Raw genomic sequence first — 23,167 nt, 5'->3', positions numbered from 1 at the left:
ATCAGCACAGTATGAGTACAGAAGCCCACTACAAACACACCATTCAATCATGATTCCTCATTAACAGCCACTTTTGGAGATCATAATCCATTTAATGTGCTTTATTATTACAGTAACTCCTCACTTAAAGTCGTTCTGGTTAACATTGTTTCATTATTAGGTTGCTGATCTATTAAAGAACATATTCGTTTAAAGTCACACTCGTTTAAGGTTGTTTGACTCACCCCACTCCACCCAGTGGGGAGCAGGGTCGGGGTGTGGGGGCTTGCCCCGTTCTGCCCAACTGGCATTCCAGCTGGGGAGTGGGCAAGCCGCCGACCCCACTCCGTGGCAGAAGTGTCAGACCCCACGCCAAGCCCCCGTGCCCCGACCCCACTACGCCCCGCCTCAACCAAGCTTCACAATCATCATTGATGAGTACAATATTAAATAGTTTGTTTAAAATTATTTAAAACTTATACTGTATATGTATATAATGTCTTTTGTCTGGCAAAAAAAATTTCCCTGGACCCTAACCCGCCCCCATTTACATGAATTCTTATGGGGAAATTGGATTCGCTTAACATTGTTTTGCTTAAAGTAGCATTTTTCAGGAACATAACTACAACTTTAAGCGAGGAGTTACTGTATTGTATAGTGCTTATTTTTAATCAGAATGATGTACAGTACTAAATCAAATACCTTACAAAAGTCTAAGTATCTTACATTTACAGTTACTTGTATCCACCTGTGACACTGAGTCCAAAAGCAGGCTACAGAACCCAAATTCAACCTTTAGAGACATATTAAAAAGTATGTAAATGGTAATTAGGGCCATTCCATATTAGATAAACTTGAGCTTTGAAATGTAGACTTGTATTGATAGAGAATTAGAAAATGTTTACCTGTATCTTGTTAGAGGTTAACAATGTAACCAAATGGTTCCTGTCTGTCACTATGTTCTGTTAATTCAGAGATCAAAAGGAAATGTTAACATTTAGATGAACCGTGAATGTAACAATATCATTGTCTTTATTTCTCTTTGAAGTTTGTAGTAAGCTACTGTCAAGGTTCCTTCCCCACTCTGAACTCTAGGGTACAGATGTGGGAACCTGCATGAAAACGTCCTAAGCTTACTTTTACCAGCTTAGGTTAAAACTTCCCCAAGGTACAAACTATTTTACCCTTTGCCCTTGGACTTCCACTGCCACCACCAAACTTTATCTGGGTTCCTGAGAAAACATAGTTTGGAAATGTCTTTCCCCCCAAAATCCTCCCAACCTTTGCACCCCACTTCCTGGGGAAGGTTTGGTAAAAATCCTCACCAATTTGCATAGGTGACCACAGACCCAAACCCTTGGATCTTAGAACAATGAAAAAACATTCAGTTTCCTTACAAGAAGACTTTTAATAGAAGTAAAAAAGAATCACCTCTGTAAAATCAGGATGGTAAATACCTTACAGGGTAATTAGATTCAAAACATAGAGAATCCCTCTAGGCAAAACCTTAAGTTATAAAAAAGACACACAGACAGGAATATTCATTCTATTCAGCACAGCTATTTTCTCAGCCATTTAAAGAAATCATAATCTAACGCATCTCTAGCTAGATTACTTATTAAGTTCTAAGACTCCATTCCTGTTCTGTCCCTGGCAAAAGCATCACACAGACAGACACAGACCCTTTGTTTTTCTCCCTCCTCCCAGCTTTTGAAAGTATCTTGTCTCCTCATTGATCATTTTGGTCAGGTGCCAGCGAGGTTACCTTTAGCTTCTTAACCCTTTACAGGTGAGAGGATTTTTCCTCTGGCCAGGAGGGATTTTAAAGGGGTTTACCCTTCCCTTTATATTTATGACAGCTACCTGTAACTGGGGGGAGATGGGCAGTTGCCTTATTCTAATTCATGCAGCTAATTACTGGTGGTGCTTAGGAAATAGAGGTCTTACTTCAAAGCCACGATGATTGCCTATTGTTCACCGGAGGACTGCATGCTGTTAAGAGGCTGCCAGAGAACTATAAAAAGAACTCCAGGGCCCTGATACTGTTGTCTTAGATATCCTTAAGCTTCTTCAGGGGAAGTTTGAGTCACAAGACTGAGGTCTCCAGTCTTGGATCACCCTGATATTGGACCTTGGCCTATAACATATTAAACTAATTCTGACAGGTTTCAGAGTAGCAGCCGTGTTAGTCTGTATCCGCAAAAAGAAAAGGAGTACTTGTGGCACTTGTGTTTTCCACTGCATGCATCCGATGAAGTGAGCTGTAGCTCACGAAAGCTTATGCTCAAATAAATTTGTTAGTCTCTAAGGTGCCAGAAGTACTCCTTTTCTTTAAACTAATTCTGTTTCAACTAAACTAATTCCTTTCAACTCTAAAGCTCACCATCTCTACTATGAAACTGACCTAAGAACTTTATTCATATCTGTATATATAATGATCTTTTAACCAATACTCTCTCTTTTTTTAAAAATAAATTTTAGTTTAGTTAATAAGAATTGGCTGTAAGCATGTATTTGGATAAGATCTGAAATATTCATTGACCTGGAGGGTAATGTGTCTGATTCGTTGGGATTGGTACAACTTTTTATATGATAAACAAGATTTTCAGTAATCCCCTCATCATATTTGACTTGGCTGTCTGGGTGGGAGCCCAAGTCTGGGTTGCTTTAAGCGAACAGTATTTATGGTTTCTGGGTAACCAGTAGGTATTGTAGAAGCTGTTTTGTTGCTGGCTTGGTGAATCTAATTATTAGAAATAACCACCAATTTTCGGAATTGTCTGTCCCATTCTTTGCAGTTTTCCCTGATTAAGCAATCTCACTGTGGCCCCCCTGGAATCCCAGTCGGGCAACCATTCTAGTAATCTCATCAGCGTTGTGGGAATTTCCCCAGTATTCCAAGATTTCTTAAAAATGAACATCAGCAGGCTAGAAATCTTCTCAGCCTGCTCTTGAGTGCAAGTTATCTGGCCCTGCTGATTTTAAAATGTTTATCCCCAGTAAATAGTTTAACATCCTCTTTAGTTACTAATGGACTAGAAGGTATTTCATCATCCTCATGTGATATGACTAAAATATCTTGCTTTTTTCAATATACAACAAAATTATTTATTGAACACTCCTGCCTTTTTTGTATCATTATTAACAATTTTACCATCTCCATATAGTGCCAATGAAATATTTTGAAACAGAGATTACAGAATATTTTAGAAAAAACACTGGGACTTGTTTGTGAAAGATTCACAAAGCATAAACCACTGCTATTTGCCAAATATTATATTTGTTGAATACTATTTGACCAGCTCCATTCATAATAATGATGGGGACGTGGCTCAGTGCTCTCTCTGGTAATTGTGTCCTGATTGTGTTTGAAGGTGGAGCTGCTGATCTCAGGCTGTTCAATGGAAGCAACCCATGTGTTGGGAGAGTGGAGATTGAACGTAACGGTCAGTGGATGAAGCTGTGTTTTACTGCTTCCCGTGCTGCAGAAATCTGCCAACATTTGAGATGTGGAGAGGCATTTGGTGTCCATAATGCTGCCCATTTTGGAGAAGATTCCAGACCATACTTGATGGTAGGAGATGTATGTTATCAATCAACAATCTGGAACTGCAGGCTGGAAAATCTGAATACAGAGTCAACATGCTCTCATCCTTTCTATACTGGAGTGACCTGCTTTGGTAAGAAATTACCCATCCTGCTACTTGGCATTAGAGAAAAGGGATTGAATCCAGAGCTTGTTTCATTCCTGCAAACTAATGTAGAAGTGGGTAAATATGATCAAATCCTGAAACTATGCTGGAGTAACCTGTGTAGGTAAGAAACCAGACATCCTGCCACTTGTATATTTCCAGCCCACAATAATTTCTTCCTGGAAATGACAGGTTTATTTGGATTCTGGAAAAAGGTGAGCCTAGGCACACCCAAAACTAAATGTTGGACCCCTTGCTCGAGGGGAGGGACCTCAAGGCACAAAACACAACTGAGTATGTGGGATAACAAATGCAAAAACAAGAAGGGAGTATGGGTGCTGGAAGGTACAGGACTGACTGGAGCAGTAAGGGATTAAACTCCACCCCACCTACCTTGTGTCACCTAGGAAGACATTGGAAGATTTGCTCAAATATGTGTGTTCAACTTTGAATTCATGTGTATGAACTAATATGGCCAATAGTCTCCAGACAATCTATCCTGGGCCTTGGTGACCTTGCTGTGTAGGAGTAGGAGAGGTAGTATATAGCTGCTGCAATTATACGTTCTATAGAAAAGCCTACACTAGGCTAGAATAGACAGATAGAGTTAGGTTGGGAGTCAAATTCACAAATTTACCTCAATTCTCTAATAACTAATAATTCTCTTCCCTCCACAATGGATCACATACTCCACCCACCTCCCAGCCCCAGGATCCTAACATCTTTTATTGGACCAACTTCTGTTGATGGAAGATACAAGCTTTTGTGCTTCACAGAGGTCTTCACCAGGTCTGGGGAAGGTCACCAGAGTGTCTGGTTAGATTTCTGAATATTCCTGAAGGTGGCGATGCTAAGGAGATATGATTGAATCAATATGCAAATAATTCACCAACTTCATTTTTTAGTATTTGATCAGCTGTAGATACTGCTTTGTTACTGTCCTGAAGATATTCCTCCATTATTCAGAAGGACTTAGCTTCAACAGAATGCTCATGTAGCTGGTGGAAAGCACAGACAAGACCCGTGGCCCTGTGCTAGTTTTGTCATCATCATCTCCTCTTCCTCTTTGAAAATGTATTTCTTTCTTATCAGTAGTATTACCATAGTGCCTAGGAGCCCCAGTCATGCACCAGGACCCTACCGTGCTTCATCTGTACCGAGACAGAAAAAGAGATGGTCCCTGCCTCAAAGAGCTTACAGTCAAAGGGTGTATCTACACTGCAAGCACTACACCAGCACAGCTATGGTGCTGCAGGTGTGCTGTTGGAGCACCCCGGTGTAGATGCTTCCCACAGTGATGGAGACTTTTCCATCGATTTAGTTAATCTAACTTTCATTCTTACATCAATTTAGCCACATCTACAACAGGGTTTAGGTTGGCATAGCTATGGTGAACAGGGGTGTGAATTTTTCACATCCTGAGAGATGTAGCTATATTGATCTAAATTTCAAGTGTAGACCAGGCCTAAGTAATTCTATCCTGGTGAATCCTCCTCCCTTGAGGTATCTTCAGTTCCAGTAGTCATAAAACTTTTGAATCTATTCCCTTATCTACTTCCTGTAAGAAACGAAAAAGGGTGTGGAACTGGGTAGAGCCCCTTCCCCCTTTCTTCTCCCTTTCCCTCTCCCTGCTACTCTGTGCAAACTTGATTGGCTGTGTGCGGGGCGTGCCATTCTAAAAGAAGGACACAGAATTAACTATGAACCACTTGGGAGGGTTTGAGTCAATGGGGGGACAGGGAACAAGCTGTAACAATGCTGCCTCTGGCGGGACATAACTGAGAGTATCGATTCAGGACAAATTGCTTAGAGCAGGGCAAATACAGCCCAAGGCTGGGTTTCTTTTATTACTAAGGCACACCAAATCAGCCAAACAGCGAAGACTTTGGTCTCACCCCACTGGCTGACCTTAAGTTATAGAAGCTATTCCCTCAGACTTTCCCAGTATCACCACCAGTGCCACTTGTTATGCGGACAAATGGTTATGAAAACCAATACCCCAGTAAAAGAAAAAAGGTTTTCTTAATCCCAAAGGACCAAGCCCCAGACCCAGGTCAATATACAAATCAGATCTAACCCACAAATCACGCTGTTGCCAATCCTTTAGAATCTAAAATCTAAAGGTTTATTCATAAAAGAAATAAATATTAATAAGAGTTAATATTGGTTAAATGGAATCAATTACATACAGTAATGGCAAAGTTCTTGGTTCAGGCTAGTAGCAGTGATGGAATAAACTGCAGTTTCAAGTCAAGTCTCTGGAGTACATCCACAGCTGGGATGGGCAGTACAAACCGCTCCCTGATTTATGCAAGACCCGACTTACGCAAATCTGCACTTACAGAAAAAGTTCCATAAACTAGAAATAGGAGGGGTTTTTTTTTGCTTAATGATCAGGTATATGTTTCCGACTTACGCAAAATTTGAGTTACACGGATCAGAACGATTGTGTAAGTCGGGGAGCGTCTGTACTTTGTTCAGAGCTTCAGTTTGTTGTAAGGTTCGTCCAGAAGTAAGAAGCAGGATTGAAGACAAAATGGAGGGATTTCCAAGGCCTTTTATATTCTTTCTCTTGTGGGCGGAAACCCCCTTTTTTTTTGTGCAAAATCACAGCACCAACATGGAGTTTGTAGCCACATGGGCAAGTCACATGTCCATGCATGACTCAGTTCTTTTACAGGGAGATCAGCCATTGTTCACATGCTACTTTGAACAGCCCAGGAAGACTTTTCATGTGGATTGGAGTCTCCTGAGGTCCATTGTCACTTAAGTGTTTTTTGATTGGGCACTTAATGTGCAAATTCCTTTCTCAAGAAACTGACCAAATGTTTCACTAATGCTACACATTGAGATACAAGTACATAGCCAATATTCATAAACTTCGACTACAAAAATGATACACACATACAGATAGCATAATCATAACCAGCAAATAATAACCTTTTCATAGACACCTCACACAACAACCTTTGTACAATATTTGCTGCAAATCATAGAATCATAGAATATTAGGGTTGGAAGAGACCTCAGGAGGTCATCAAGTCCAATCCCCTGCTCAAAGCAGGACCGACACCAACTAAATCATCCCAGCCAAGGCTTTGTCAAGCTGGACCTCAGAAACCTCTGAGGATGGAGATTCTACCACCTCCCTAGGTAACCCATTCCAGTGCTTCACCACCCTCCTAGTGAAATGGGGTTTCCTAATATCCAACCTAGACCTCCTCCACTGCAACCATTGCTTCTTGTTCTGTCATCTGCCAGCACTGAGAACAGCCGAGCTCCATCCTCTTTGGAACCCCCCTTCAGGTAGTTGAAGGCTGCTATCAAATCCCCTTCACTCTTCTCTTCTGCAGACAAAATAACCCCAGCTCCCTCAGCCTCTCCTCATAATTCATGTCCCCAAGCCCCCAAATCATTTTCGTTGCCCTCCGCTGCACTCATCATTTCGCTTAAAGTAGCATTTTTCAGGAACATAACTACCATGTTAAGTGAGGAGTTACCGTATTATATTTTTCAAAACCTATTTGACTAGCTCCATTAGTAATAATAATGGGGATGTGGCTCAGTGCTCTCTCCAATAACGCTGTCCGGATTCTACTTGAAGGTGGAACTACTGATCTAAAGTTGGTCAACGGAAGCAACCCATGTGCTGGGAGAGCGATGATTAAGATTGGTGAACTGAGCGCCATTCTGTGTTCTACTGTCTCACCTATGAAACATGCTGCAGTAGCTTGCAAACACTTGGGATGTGGTTCTGCAGTTAGTGTCCATGGTGCTGCCCACTTTGGAGAAGATTCCACACCATACTTGGTAGTAGGAGATGTTTGTCATGGGAGTGAGTCAACAATCTGGGACTGCAGATTTTTAACACGGAATGTAAATTCAACATGCTCTCATCCTTTCCATGCTGGAGTGACCTGCTCAGGTAAGAAATCAGCCATCCTTCTACTTGCCATGTGAGAAAAGGGATTGAATCCAGAGTTTGTTCCATTCCCACAAACTAATGTAGAAGTGGGTAAATATGATCAAATCCTGAAATTATTACTCTCACATTATAGTGAGCAAATCCCTATGTAATTCCCAACCCAGATATCTTTAGAGTCTCCTTTATTAACCTCACTGCAGTTGTCTCAATACCACATTTTCCATTTTCCTTTCATGGGTTTCAAATTTATTTTGTATATCCAAACTAGGGAAAGTATTGGTATTTAATAAGCTATTCTATGTACATATTTAAACTGCGCCTATCGCCATGGCATTGGTGTGCCTACCTGGAAAGCCCATAAAATCCTGTTGAGTAATAATGTTTTCAAAGGAAATAGACCCATACTTTTCTCTATGCAGCCATTTGAGAGCTTAGAAAGTATCAGACAATAGGAACTTTTAGTGGCAGAGAGTAGCCAGATCCAATTACAGCATCATTTGGGTGGGAGGAATAGCTCAGTGTTTGAGCATTGGCCTGCTAAACCCAGGGTTGTGAGTTCAGTCCTTGAGGGGGCCATTTAGGGATCTGGGGCAACTATGGGAGATTGGTCCTGCTTTGAGCAGGGGGTTGGACTAGATGACCTCCTGAGGTCCTTCCAACCCTGATATTCTATGATTCTGTGATCATGCAAGGCATTTCCATTAGAGTCTTGTCTAACCTCATGTCACACATCTAATGGTAGATCTGTTATTTCCCACAGTGTTTATTCAACTGCATGATCACTCAGGCTTTTAGAAAATTATTCCCAACCACCAGAGTGAAATTCAGAGCCTGATTCTTCACTTTTGGGTATGTTGTGCATGAATGTAAAATGCTACCAAACTGGAAATCACTCTGTCAGACTGGAGATGGACAGGAAGAGAGATACCCCTGGGTGTTTGCCCTTTGCTTATATAGTTCAGTCCCCCTCATAAAATTCTGTCCAGCTGAGCAGAAGGAGACATGGAATCTAGTAAGGAAAGATGCTTCATGTTGTTTATTTCACCTGTATGTTCTGAAAAAAGAAAAGGAGTACTTGTGGCACCTTAGAGACTAACCAATTTATTTGAACATGAGCTTTCGTGAGCTACAGCTCACTCATGCTCAAATAAATTGGTTAGTCTCTAAGGTGCCACAAGTACTCCTTTTCTTTTTGCAAAGACAGACTAACACGGCTGTTACTCTGAAACCTGTATGTTCTGAGATGCAGATTTTCTTTGTCTCCTTTATTTTCTCCCCTGCTGTCTGAGGACTCTGTTTACAGAGTATATGTAAACTGAGGTAACTGCACATCCCTTTGTTTAAGACCTACTTGACCAGTTCTGCCTAATCAGACCACAAGAATTTGAACATGTCCCTTTAACATCACACAGGGGAATTTCATAACTGCACACATAATGATGCTACACACATTTCCCCATGATATTATTACCCAGTGAGTTATTAGTTTCCAAATGATACTTCAGAAGGCATATTTTATACAAAGATTATTACAATAGTGTGCAGGTTGTGATTACAGGGGTGCATTTGGCCACAGTTTCCTTGCCCCCCCAGTCCACAGTGTGTCTGCATAGTCTCACTCCTTATAGCATTCTCTGATTTATGAGTATCTATCATAAAATGGAGTGATCAGAATTCACCAAATTCCTGTTGTGGTTGTGCAAGGGCTGAGTAAAATTGCATAATTGCATCTAGTATGGGAAGGGTCTCCTGTGCACATACACCTTCCACTAGACATAGACATATTGTGTTACCTAGGGAGGTGGTGGAATCTCCTTCCTTAGAAATTTTTAAGGTCAGGCTTGACAAAGCCCTGGCTGGGATGATTTAGTTGGGGATTGGTCCTGCTTTGAGCAGGGGGTTGGACTAGATGGCCTCCAGAGGTCCCTTCCAACCCTGATATTCTATGATATTCTTTGAGTACACAGTGTGACAGACAAAGGCATTGGCACCTGATGTACTAACACAGGTGCCCTCTCTCCTGGGGTATGGCCTTTTCTCTCCCTGGCACTTACTATTGTTATGCTTATAAGAAGCACACGAGATCTTTTTCAGGGGAAAAGGCAATATGCCACATTTATTGAAGATACAACAATTAGCATATGCATTCAATCACACGCACACACACTGTCCCGCCAGTCAATGTTATAGTTACCAGTCCAGAGTCCGGCGCAATCAACTGGCCAGGTAGGTAGGAGCTCGGTTCTGTCAGTTGCGACACGATGCTCTGGGGAAGTCTTGGCAGGACAAATCCAAAGTTTCATGGCAAGGCACCCTGTTTATATAATGATTTTTCTCATTGGGACCAATGATTTTTGAATGATTATGCTCTAATCAATTGTTGTTTGATGAGTGCTTGTTTCTTTAATTTCTTTTTTTTTTTTTAATTATTTTATTATTTTGTCTTTCTATTAAGTTTTTTAGGGAGTTATTTCATGCTGGTTTTGATTACAGCTATTTTGTTCCCGCTGATAGGTGCTTGTTTTATTTTATTTTTTTATTTGCTTGTTCACAGGAGACAATCAAGTAAATAGAACAAACCCCAGCAAAGGAAGGACACATAAAAAATAACAGCATAGCAGTGGTGGTAACTTTACTGTGAACAGGAAACTAGGCTCAAGGGAAGGAAAAGGTTAAGGTTAACTAATCTATATATATAATATAACGGTAACGTACCCATCTATGCCATGCCAAGAGTCCTAAACCACTGTGATATTAGAGTTAACTCAACCATTCACCACCCCTACTCTACAGCTAATTTTCATGCAACAATTTAATTGGTTGTAATGAGTCAGTGATACAAGAGGGACAGCACAGATCATGGGGTCCTTGGCCCAAATGCCACTGTTCTTCAAAGTTTGATTTGCCACCCATACAACTCACCACAAACTCCCCAAGGCAACTGACACACCCAAACAAATCAACATAGCTTTCCCAGCACAACACAACCCACACACAAATCAACACAACCACTCACAGAACACACAATAACATCAAACACACACAGCTCCTCACCTTAGCCCACACCCCTCATTCACCACCTGCACAAATCAGTACAAAACTCTCAGCACAACATACATACTCACCCACCCTCATTCATACTTACCATAAAACCAGTAACTTGAGTGGCAAAATTGCTGGTCATCTCTTGTAATAAGTAAGCCTATTCTCCAGAATTTAACACTCATAAATTCTTCCAAACCCCAGCTGTCTGCCTGGCACCTTACCAAGGCAGACACTATGGCTGAGTTTGTGTATCCTGGTATAGTGTCTGCACCGCTGCAGCATTGGCCGGCTTACACAAAAGTCCCCTTAGCATTTCTCCATCCCCGAATGGGGCAGGATCATGTCCTGTATCCAACCAGGCTTGCTATTCCCTGGTCTGAAATCCTCCTAAGGTCTCAGTTGGCTATCAGTAGCGAGTCCCAGATAGGATCTCTCTCTCCAAATGCTGGTGCTGCCTGGTCCATGCAGCTAGAGTCTAAGAGCATGAATCTCTGAGTGGTGCTGTCTCTCTTCCAGCTTCCAAACTAAAACTCACTGTGTAAAATCAGTCTGTCTTGTCGCTGAGAGCTGTGCAGCTCTGGCTTGTCATAGGCTCAGTGGACTGCTCATCTAGATCCCCCATGCAGAAGCCTCCCTGTTGCCCTTGGACAAGGTTTTTAGTTCCTTCTGTCCCCACCCCTAACTCCAAGCAGGCTGGAAATGGGGTCAGGAGGCTCTAGTAGCCATTATAGCTGTAGTCCTTTAGGATAAGGCCCTCTAGAGGCTGAATCCTGAACTCCAAGGGCTGGCAACCGTAGGTGGGGGTTACACACAAATAAAAGCCTGCAGGACTCTGTGGAACACATGAGGAAAAATAAATAAAATCTAAGGAAGGAGGAGCTGCCAGTGGTGCAGCTAGGTGAGCAGGAGGCTGGCAGCTCAGTGCTCTCCTGGCCTGGCTGGACCCTTTGTACAGCTCATGCTCTAAAGCCAGACATGGGCAAAGGGTGAGCTAGTGCGGATCCCAGAAAGGCAAACAGGTGAGATGGATGGAAGAGGGGATTCAGGCTCCAGCAGCTCTGGTAGGACAGGCTCGGATTCTAAAACACGACCTCTGCGCCTGCAAGAGCTGTAGGCGAGAGGTGGGACCAAAAATATCATTCTCTCCTCACAGCTGCAGTGGTACCAACTCTTGCCATTTTGTTTTGTGTCATACTTTCAAAAGGAAGTTTCTAGCCTTTGTGGGTGGGTTGAAAAGTTTGAACAAGTGACCCCTAAAGGCTCAGAAACCCGAAGGCAAAGCAGAAAAACCCCCTTGTTCTATTTCTAAAATCTCTGTGCCTTTCACTACATGTCCCTCTGCACACACTGTGGCCTCTGGGATCTCATCTACAAGGGCCCTGCCCTCTTCACATTTAGTCCCTCTTATAGCCCAGAGTTGCCCACTCTTGCAATTTTTTCCACAAGTGACACAACTGTGGCTGGTCTGGGGCCCAGTCCTACAATGAGGCAAGAAGCTCCAACCTGAGTCCTCTGATTGGCTGGCTGCCTTACTTGCCCGCCTCCTGGGGTAAAACAACCCCAGTCATAACTGTTTCCGGCAGAGCTCTCTTCCTCCCCCTTTCCCTTCAGCAACCTGAAGCCATTTTCATTGGAGGGTGGGGGAGCAAAGAGCCATCAGCTCAGGGTGGCTCTTCCCCCCCGTTTCCCTCCCTTCCTGTGAGCAACAGGCTTCCCCTCTCCCCAGTGGTCGATTAATGATTTTGCCGCCCCTAGGCCCAGAAATAATTGCCGCCCCCACCCCAGCTCGCCTCCGCTCCACCTCTGCCTCCTCCCCTAAGGGCGCTGCCAGGTCCTGCTTCTCCCTGCTCCCTGCCAGTGCTTGTGCATGAAACAGGTTCGCGAAGGAGAGGAGGCGAGGCTGGGGTGGGGATTTGGGGAAGGGGACCAATAGGGGCAGGGAGGGGACGGGGAAGGGGTGGAGTTGGGGTGGGGCTGGGGGCAGAGGGTATAAATCGGCACTGGGGGAAGCAGCCTCTGGCTGCTATTATAAATTTGCCGCCCCTGCATATTTGCCACCCTAGGCCTAGGCCTTCCCGGCCTAGGCGTTAATATGCCACTGCCCCTCCCACAGCACTGGCTTGGGAGGGGGCGGAGCTCCCTGGAGGGGCAGAGTTGAGGCTGGGGGGCTTAACTGAGGGCTGGCACCTGGGAGGGAACAGAACTGATGGGTGGCTAGGTAGGGACAGACCTATTTGCTGGACAGGGGCAGGCAGATGTGGGGGTGAGAGCTCCTGTAGCCGGGGCCAAAATCATCTTACCCAGTACCGTGGGGAGAGTGGGCAACACTAATTATCTCACATGCCATGCTGTCTCCAGTAAATCTATTTAATTTGTATAAAACTTTCTTTGTATAAAACTAAACTTTCTGTACCTGTCTCTCTGTCCTTGGACCACGTACTCCCTGTAGCAGGAACCTTCCCTTCTAGAATGTCTGGAAAGCATCTAGCACACCGTACATGCTACCGTAACATAATAATAATAAATAATAATAATTAATAATAAGAATAAGTAATAATAAATAAATACATTTGCACCCTCAATTCGCACTTGGGGAGAGGAGTGTTCTTCTCTGACTCCTAAAATCATGCCTATTCTTGCAATTAAAGTTTGCCTCCCCGGATGTTAGGCTCAGACCCATTCATATTGCCAAATCCTGAGGTCCTTACACATTTTTTCTTCTCAGTCTTTACTCTGGCAAAATTTCTTTTGGTTTTAATACAAATTTGCCTTTGTTTTCAGTAAGGCACTGTACAAATGCAAAGTAAATAATCAGTCTCTGCTTCACAGTCTGAATGGAAAAGACAGACAAAGACTACAGGCAAAAGCGGAGGTCCAGAAAGGTGAAATGACTAGTCTGAGGTCAGACAGCAGGTTAATGGCAGAGCTAACCTGGAGCATGGGGCCACAGGACAAGTGCAACCTCCCCCAGGGAATATCTCCAATGCAGAGTGCCCTTACATCAGGGACAGAGCCAGCTGGTTATGCACTGCCACTGCCTCGGTATCAGTATTATTTAATCGCAGCAGCGGGAATAAGGCAGAACAAGTTTTTACACAACAAATATGCTTCTATCTTACCTAAAGCTTAGCATCTTCCTTAAAACTTAGGCAGGTCCAGCTGCTTAAAAGTTAAGACCCATCCTCCAGGGCTTGTCTCTGTTATCAGTTTGCTCCCCTTGAGCAATAACTTGACCACTTCCTCTGCCTGCTCTTCAGGGACATTCTTTTTATCCATTTCAAAGCATTTTATTCCAGTTTCCCACCTGGATCTCCCCCGACTTCACTAGCCAAGCAGCTGATCGCAGCATGGACAGTGTTAAAATTTCAAAGGTATTGTCACCTGTATTTTCTTCTGAATATCAGTGAATGAGTTATCTAAAATATTGTCTTGTTTCTTGTGGAAACAAACCATCCAGGTCTGATTTAACCCTCAGGGAATGCATAGACTGCAAAAAAGTGTATTCTTAACGTGGGTTAGCTAACCCCCATTAGTTAACTCTAATTAAAATATCAGTGAAAACATGGCAACTTGCCTTTTAACTCAGGTTATCAGCTCAAATTCAACCTCAGGCTGCCCTGGGCTTGATTTGAACTGCTAATCTCAGGCCAGGTCTACGCTATGGGTATAACTACACTGCTCATAGGTGTGAAAAATCCACACCCCTGAGAGACCTAGTTATACCAACCTTAACCGTCCGTGTAGACAGTGCTATGTTGGTGGGAGAGCTTCTCCTGCTGATATAGCTACCAGCTCTTGTGGAGCTGGCGTAACTAAGCTGACAGGAGAGCTCTCTCCCTTCGGCTTAGAGTGTCTTCATCAAAGCACTACAGCTGCACTGGTGCAGTTGCTGATGCAGCGTTTGTAGTATAGGCCTGCCCTGAGTTAAAAGCTGAACTGGTGTGTCCTCACTGCTATTTAACCCAAGTTAGCTAAACTGAATTAAGAACACACCTCTTCTTGGAGTACTTTTAGTAATCCTGTAGCAGACAACACAGCAAGAAAACAAGCAAAACTGCATAAAATAATACAGGCCTCTCTCACATCCTTCACAATTAGTTAAAAAACACTGACAGTAGTGTTCGTTTCTAAATAGTGACACGAAGGTCCATATTTCAAGAACAGATATTTAATTACAGGTACTGTATTTTTTAATGTACTCATAGGTATAATCCATGATTTCTAAACATTGTTATGAAAAAGTTTGAAAAACATGTCTATTTACTGAAAGGTGTAGTGGCGAGTATGGAGTGTAAGTGTAACATTCATTGATGGATTGTTTGACTCTCTAGGCTACTCACAGCCTCAGCTGGTGGGAGGAGATAATCCCTGCTCAGGACGTGTGGAAATAAGACATGGTGAAACATGGGCTACACTCTGTGATGCACACTTTGATCTCAAAGCTGCCAGTGTTATCTGTAATGAATTAGAGTGTGGAAGAGCTTTATCTACCCCGGGAGGAGCTCACTTTGGAGAAGGACAGGGGCTGATCTGGACTGAAGAGTTGCAGTGCGTGGGGAATGAGTCACACCTTGCATACTGTCCCAGGATATCACATGTGAATCAGACATGCTCACATGCAAATGATGCCAGCACCATATGCTCAAGTAAGAATTCAGCATGATGTCTATCAGATGCCAACGTTCTCTGTCATCAGCTCGACTGTGGGTTCGCTGTATCAGCCCCAGGAGGAGGGTATTTTGGGAAAGGAACAGGCTTTGTCTGGAAAGACACATTTCATTGTAAAGGGACTGAACCCCATTTGGGCCATTGCCCTGTGACTGCCCTGGGGGCATCTCCGTGCCCGCATGACAATGATGCCAATGTAATTTGCTCAGGTAAGTGCAGCAGAAATGCTGGATTAATGACACCTGCCCCTCAGTGTCTGACACTGCCCTCCAGAGCACAGGGAGAGGAAGAAGGATCTAGAATCAAGGATCATGAGGTAAAATAATAGTTACTACCTGGAGAAATCCCTGTACTCCACACTTCAGCAATGTTGCCTCCCAGACCATTTTATCATGGAAGATGCTAAGACTGAACAAGAAGAATAGGAGCATTTGACTCCAACAGAAAGGAGCTGCTAGGACAGAGCTAGAATTCATCAGACTGGTACCGAGAGTGCCCCTGGTGGCTGCCCCACTGTATTGCGTAAGATGATTTTGGTCCCGACTGCAGGAGCGCTCACCCCCACATCTGCCTGTCCCCTGCCCAGCAAATAGTTCTGTCCCTACCCAGGCATCCATCAGTTCTGTTCCCTCTGAGTTGCCACCCCTCAGTTCAGCCCCCCAGCCTCAACTCTGCTCTTCTTCATGATGCAGAGTGAATCATCTAGCTCAAAGCAGGACCAAAAGCAAGTAAATCATCCCAGCCAGGGCTTTGTCAAGCCGGGCCTTAAAAACCTCTAAGGATTGAGTTTCCACCACCTCCCTAGGTAACCAATTCCAATGCTTCACCACCCTCCTAGTGAAATAGTGTTTCCTAATATCCAACCTTGACCTCCCCCACTGCAACTTGAGACCATTGCTTCTTGTTCTGTCAAGAAACAAAGCAATGAAGCATTCAATGATTTTTAGACTGGTGAACCCTTTTGTACTTTAAGGTGCACCCTCAACTGGTTTACTTTTTAGACAGTGAAAATGGTCCTTTACCACAGATTTCAATGGGCAACATAGAGGCCAATACTCCTTTATTAGGATAAGTTAGGAGGGTGGCCAAAATTATAAAAGAAACTCAGTCCCAACCATAAGTATGCAGTGACTGCCACCGCACCATATTTGGATCTATTAGTTAATTTCTTTGTGTTAAAATCAAGACAAACAAACAAAACAAACTATGTGGGACCACGTACTAGAGTTTCCCCATTGTAAACAGGGTTCTCTCTCTCTCTCTCTCTCTCTCTCTCTTTTCTGATCTTTCTAGAGATTTTGGCACAAAGACTCACTGGTCACTGTTCTCCAGAGCACCTTGGATTGTTTCCTTAATACCACAAGCCATTAATGTCCCTTGGCCAAACTCCCTTAGATCAGTCACAAAACCCATTTGCCTACTCAGGTGCCATTCTCTGTCTTCAAGGTATTTAACTCTCATTGAGACCATAGACCTGATTCTCAGTCACTCCGTTTCTGCACTTGGTTGGCAGGGAAGGCAGCTTTAAGCCACATTTACGTTCTTTATTCTGGTGCCGTGTAGGGCCTTGCCCAGACCCTGGTGTAACTAAGAGCAGATTCAGGGCTGTTCTAAGTTGTACTTTTCTCCCCATAGTCTCCAGAAGAGAATAGCTGTAGTGTTGTGCACTGCGGGAACACTCTGATTAAACCGTGATTGTTCTTGAGGGACCCAGGGCACCTAGTGGTCTCTTGCCTCTGGTAAGAGGTAGCCTTGCCCATGGTGGGTGGGTGTTAGATCGTTAACATCATCAGCCTGCTAGTCACTCAAACACTCTCCTCTGGGCTATGTCAGCCATGTCTTTGCCTTGCAGGTTAACACAAGGTGCATCCTAGACTCCAAGTCCCTTTGAATCATTCCTCTGTGATATCCAGCCCCTGACACTGGCTACTCACAGAAGACCCAGATTCTCCAAAAGTGCAGTGTGCCCTAGTTTACTAGTTTTAATGTAAACTCCTGTATAATACACAGCACTTGTAAGCTCTTATAATAAAACAGGAGAAAATTTATTTAAGAAAGAAAGTTCACTAGAAACAAGAGAGAGTGGTGAAAACAAACGGTTACAATATAAGACAAAACCATAAAACATGACCTAAGGCTTACACTTATCAACAGTTACCTTTCCTATGTAAAAAATAGGTTTCCCGGAAAAGTTAAGTCTGTTGCAGTGCTGTCTGGCTTCACAGGAATCAGGATCCAAACTTGCACAAATACACCCCTGCTCCAAAAAATGTCTCCTCAGTGACAGGATCCAGAATGCCTCTCCCACTCTGTGTTATACTGAACCAGTCTTTTGTCTAAATTCATAGGCAGGGTGATTCCCTGCTGTTGTATTGTTCCTTTTTTACCTTTTTTACCTCTGTTTTGGTTTTGATTGTTTGCAGTTGTCTCTGAGGGTTTCCATTGATAGTCTGGGAATGGAGCAATTGAGCCTCGAATTACCTCACTGGCTAACCAGGGAGGGGTGTCAGCTCCCTCCTGCTTGAATGGGCCATCACTGAGACTTGTTATCCCTGGTGACTAACTTTTACTGCAAGTCCGTAAAGTCTCCATTCAGTATACTTCCATGATTACTTAAATGTTACCTGCACATACATCTCATAATGGTTCTGAGTCGTGATAAGTTATGAGCTTTCTGTAGACACCTACCTGTTACCCCTTATGGATAAATTCCCTACAAGATGCGTGTTCGGTGTAGTGAGTTTGTCAGGTCTGAGGACAGAATTTCAAAGGACTGGGGAGCCTTTGCCAAGGGATCTCTGTGTCACACACACCACTGCCACACACGATCACTACCTCCTTGTGACACATGCAGATGCCTGTATCAATGCAATGACTTGAATATGGGTCATTTTATTCACTGAGCTACTATAGAGTTCATATTGTTCCTAATGTGCACAGTCTATTTCCCATCTCTCCTGGGTCCAGGTCATTCGGAATCGCTCAGACTGTTGAATGGAGAGAGCCGGTGCGATGGGAGAGTCGAGATTTCCCTCCATGGTGTGTGGGGCAGAGTGCTGGATGACCAGTGGGACATGAACGATGCCAGCGTGGTGTGCAGGGAGCTCCAGTGCGGAGTTACTGAGAAAGCTTTTAACCCCCCTAAGTCTGGGCGAGGAACAGGCCCTGTGGGGCTGAGAAGTGTCCAGTGTGCAGGAAATGAGACTCGCCTGACTCTCTGCAACATCTCCGCATTTGAGACAGCCCAGGCAAGAATTACTGAGGATACCGGTGTTGTTTGCTCAGGTGATTTACTGTAAACATTTTACAAACAGCTTGTCCTTGTCCAATAGGAACATGACCCACCCCAGGGCCTGCCTCCACCCACCTTGTGCTGAGATCTCAAACAGATATGGATTTGAGATTCACATTATGGACCGTCTCCAGTAAAAGTATGTGTGTTATATGCAGAAACAACAGCATAACTACATTAGCGATTAAGCACCAGCAGCAATTCAGCAATTCCGCACAATCCAGCCTGTGCACGGAGTGGGGCCTGTGAAAAAAATAGTCTGTGATCAAATACTCCCAAGTCGGTATCATAATGCACGCGCACAAAGAGCCCATGGTAAGGTTGCACTAGCAAATGTAAATCTATTTCCTAACTTTTGACAGCTTGAATCTGCAACCCAAATAACGTTCTTTTAATGTAGTTTTATGTGAAATTTCCTATAAAAAAGAGAGAGGTAAAACCAAATTCTATTATGTGCACCCCTACCACTCACCTCCCCCTGTGACTCCTCAGTGGGGTCTGACCCCTACTTCATACCTTTGGCACGAGAGCCCAGATTGCTGCTACTATTTAACCTGCAGAACTAACAATGTCAGCTAGCAGCAGGAGAAGGCTGTTATCCAAGAAGGGAATGGGTTGCTGGGTCTGCATGATGGTTGTGGGGAAATCCAGCCTGGTCTGGCTCTCTCTCCCTCACCTTCAAAATTGGGGGAACTCCCACGCCATGTATTACCCCAGATTGCAGGATTTTCTGTTGGACCATGTGCTGTGAGAGCAGGATGGTTGGTGGAAATCCACTCTGTGTCTCTTTTACTCCATGGCCAGGTTCTTGGGGTTCTAGCCCCATGTTCTGCCCCCAGAGTGTGGGGTATGGTGGTAAATGGGCCACTGAGGCCAAGTGCTGGGTTTGGGGATTTACAGAGGAGTGGGCAGGAACCCAGTCCTGCTCTCTTCCCCCTCTACAGCTGCTCTGGTAACTCCGAGCTGGTCACAGTACAGTGAATGCTCTGCTGTTGCTTTGATGATAGTGTTAGTGAAGGGTCAGTGATTCTGACGGGCTGCTAACATTTTCCTGAAGAACTCAAATGAGAGAAGGGAAATGGCAATTTTGAACACTGTAGATCTTAGCCAAATCTGAACAGAGTTTCATGGGACAAATAAAAGGCAGAGCTGTAGCCACAGGAGATTCCCTCTGCTGAATAGCCAAGACCTGTTGCAAACAATAGAGATGTGAGAGCTCAAAGAAAGATCACTAAAGCCTGGACCTATAAAGGAAGTAGGCATTGCAAAACTTATCTTTTAAGAGCTTAGAAAATCACAGGAATGACGTGATCTACAACACCTGAGTTAGGCGCCCTATACAATGAGTGGGAAGAGATAGGAGCCTTAGAATGGGACTCACAAAAGCCAGCTCACTAGTCAGGAAGCCTTGTAAATTAGTCAATGGGAGATGCTAGTGAGAGGGGTGTGTCCTAAACTCTGCCCCTCTCATGGAGACAGGCACCTAAGTGTATGTCTACCCAGCAATTAAACACCTGCAACTGGCCCAGATCAGGTGCTGCGAGGATACCAGAGCCTGGGCCCCAAGCCAAGCCCAAAAAATCAACACAATTGTTGCAATTTTGTCAAATCATCATTTTTGGATGGAAAATGTTTCTGTCTGACAAATTCAAATAGTTCTTCTGAGAACCATACTGGGAACCTCTCTCCTCTCCCAGCTCTCCAATATGATGCCTCTATGCATCCAGTCTAGAGTAGACAGCTTAGTTTCTTGTAGTTTTATCACATTGCACGAATGGGTGGCCAGTGACCCGGCCTTTGGGGGAGGCTAGCCCCCAGCCTCTCCCCTTGTGCCCAAGGCCCCGCCCCTCCCCTTGTGCCCCCCTTTCTCCCTCCCCTTGTGCCTAAGGCCTTGCCCCTCCTCTTCTTCTTCCCCTCCCCCACCCCCCCAGGAGCCCAAAGCACCCCACCGTGGCCCCCAGCCCTAGCACAAGGGGCCGGGGGGCGAGGCCCCAGCCCCAGTGCTTCAGGCAGCTGGGCCACCTCCAGCCCCAGTGCGCTGGGCAGCCAGCCCCAGAGTGTCAGGCTGTGTGGCTGCAATGCCCCCAGCCCCAGTGCGCTGGGTAGCACAGCCCCAGCCCCAGCCACTCGGAGACTCTGCAGGAGGCAGGCCAGCCAGCCCCAGCCAGCCTGGGCCAGACAGGGCAGAGCACTGTGTACCACAGGAGAGGGCCTGGCCTGGGGACAGATCGTGGGCTAGGCTGTTTGGGGAGGCACAGCTTCCCCCGTCTTTGATACTTGTTGCCCATGATTGCAGTCTCATATCTATTCTATTTACCTTTCTTGCCGCTAGGTCTCTTTAACTTTTGCTCCTTCTCAGCTGATCCCAATGATTATATGTGTTTCATATTATTTTTTACCAGACATATTCACTTCCATTTTCCTGAACTGAATCTCATTTTGATTTCCTTACCCAAGGGCCACATTGCAGGGCTGGCCAAACTTACTGGCCCGCCGAGCCACATACGATGGTCTTCAGAAGTTCAAGAGCCGGAGCACACCTGCCAGGAGCCAGGGCTCAGGGCTTCAGTCCCATTCCTGCTGAAGCCCCAAGCCTCGGCAGGTGCACCCCATAGGACTGAAGTCCTGAGACCCTCCTCCCTGCTGGACAGAAGCTCCTACCCCACCACCAGACTCCAAGGCAGAGGTCCCGAGCACCCCCCAGCCCCGCACCACCCCGGGTGTGGTAGGCAGAGAAAGGGGGATAGAGGGAGCTTGCGAGCCATAACTTAATGGTAAAAGAGCCACATGTGGCTTGTGAGCCACAGTTTGGCCACCCCTGCCATATAGTGTCATCAGGATGTAAGCACAATTCTCTTTTGACTTTAGTGTGGATTTATATTTAGAAGTTAATGGTATATAATGGGGCTTTATATTTTTGCTTATGATTTCACACTTTTCAGTGTTCATAGTCTCTCCCAGTTTTGTATAATCTGAGACTTTTGCTATATATAACATATTGCCATTTTATCATTATATTTCGTGTTCCTCCCTGTAGCTGATCACATCCTAGCCAAAATCATATCTAAGTCAGAATGCTGAATGCTGAAAGCTTGATTTTGTGAGAAACTTTATCAAATGCTTTACTAAAATGCAGAGTTATTACATCTATTGTATTTTTATCATCCATTGATGTGATAGCTATTAAAAAGCAGTATAAGGTACTTAGCATGACCTGTTTGTAAATTTCAGCTGCTAATGGCTTATGGTTACATTGGATTCAGGATAGGAATATGAATTACAGGACAGTAGTAATCAGGATCACTTACATAATTGTTAAAATAAATTGGTGCCGTATTTGCTTTCCTCTAAGCTTCTAGTACCTCCCAATTCTTCAGCACTTACAAACATAATTATTAGTACTTAAGCAAACTTGTGAGCTAATAATTCCTTGAATGCCCTCTAAACTTATTTTCAAATACATGTTTGAAAAGATTTGAGTTTTGAAGGCACGACTGATTCTGCAAATCCACAAACTCTCAGCTAGTTCTTTCTCCTAGGTAAGTCAAGCATTCAGGATTAAGCCTTATTCCCTTATGCACTTTTAAGATCTCTTTACCATGCCTTAATCACTTTCTAACTCTGCAGACTTCTTCTCTTTATGTTTCATGTTAAAGACAGACTTTTAAAAGCATTTCAATATTTCAGCCATTGGAGCAGCATCATTGGTTTGCATGGAAGCTGTCCAGTTATCATTATATTACATATTACCCACTGGGATTCATCCTTGTAGGGAGCAGGCGGATCCGGCTGGTGAATGGGCCAGGTCGCTGTGCCGGGAGAGTGGAGATTTATTACAATGGTACTTGGGGAACAGTCTGTGATGATTCCTGGGACCTACCAGACTCCAATGTTGTTTGCAAACAACTGGGATGTGGACGCGCCATCAATGCAACTGTCTCTGCTCATTATGGGCAAGGATCCGGGCAGATCTGGCTGGACGATGTGAACTGCTCTGGGAACGAATCTGATCTCTGGGAGTGTCCTTCCCAGGGCTGGGGCCAGCACAACTGCAGACACAAAGAGGATGCAGGAGTTCTCTGCTCAGGTCTGTTCTGTGAATGATCTCGTGAGTTTGGTTACTAGGGAATTTAATGAAGTATATGGGTGTTTGGGGAGAGAGATGAGAATAACAGAAAGTTTATCTCCCTTTCCATTTCTCTGTCTGTCTTTCTTCCTGACCTATCCACCTGCAATGGTCACCATTAAAAAGTCTACATTGACAACAGTTAATATCAAGGGGTACTGGAAATATTGTATTATTACCTTAGCTTTAGAACATGTATTAAATTCTGAATCTTGGGTACCATTGTGTGTAACTATTGGTGAATGGTGTCTTTTAAATACCAATTCCATTGTTAATATGTCTGTCGCTGGTCTCCAGAAAAGTCTTTCTGACTTGAGAAATGAATCTTGCTTCTGTAGAAGAATGCGCAGGTTTGTTAGCGATCTCAGGGATTCAGCCTTCAAACCACAGTGTGTTTCAGAATCAGAAAATGTCACAGCCAACTTCTGCATTTCCTTCTA

General features: G+C 44.2%; 1 protein-coding gene across 1 annotated transcript in view; it reads left to right on the top strand.

The window, feature by feature from the left end:
• Positions 1–3,298: 3,298 nt before the first annotated feature.
• The window catches only part of LOC144265915 (scavenger receptor cysteine-rich domain-containing protein SCART1-like), a 35,729-nt gene continuing 15,860 nt past the window's right edge, over positions 3,299–23,167 (top strand). Inside the window, 5 exon segments of the mRNA XM_077819016.1 lie at positions 3,299–3,659; positions 7,276–7,596; positions 14,973–15,518; positions 18,277–18,594; positions 22,374–22,688. Coding sequence (XP_077675142.1) covers positions 3,299–3,659; positions 7,276–7,596; positions 14,973–15,518; positions 18,277–18,594; positions 22,374–22,688 — 1,861 coding nt within the window.

The sequence above is a fragment of the Eretmochelys imbricata genome, chromosome 1 (genome assembly GCF_965152235.1).
Source record: "Eretmochelys imbricata isolate rEreImb1 chromosome 1, rEreImb1.hap1, whole genome shotgun sequence".
In the NCBI taxonomy this organism is placed as follows: domain Eukaryota; kingdom Metazoa; phylum Chordata; order Testudines; family Cheloniidae; genus Eretmochelys; species Eretmochelys imbricata.
This window is presented reverse-complemented; position numbering and strand designations above follow the sequence as displayed.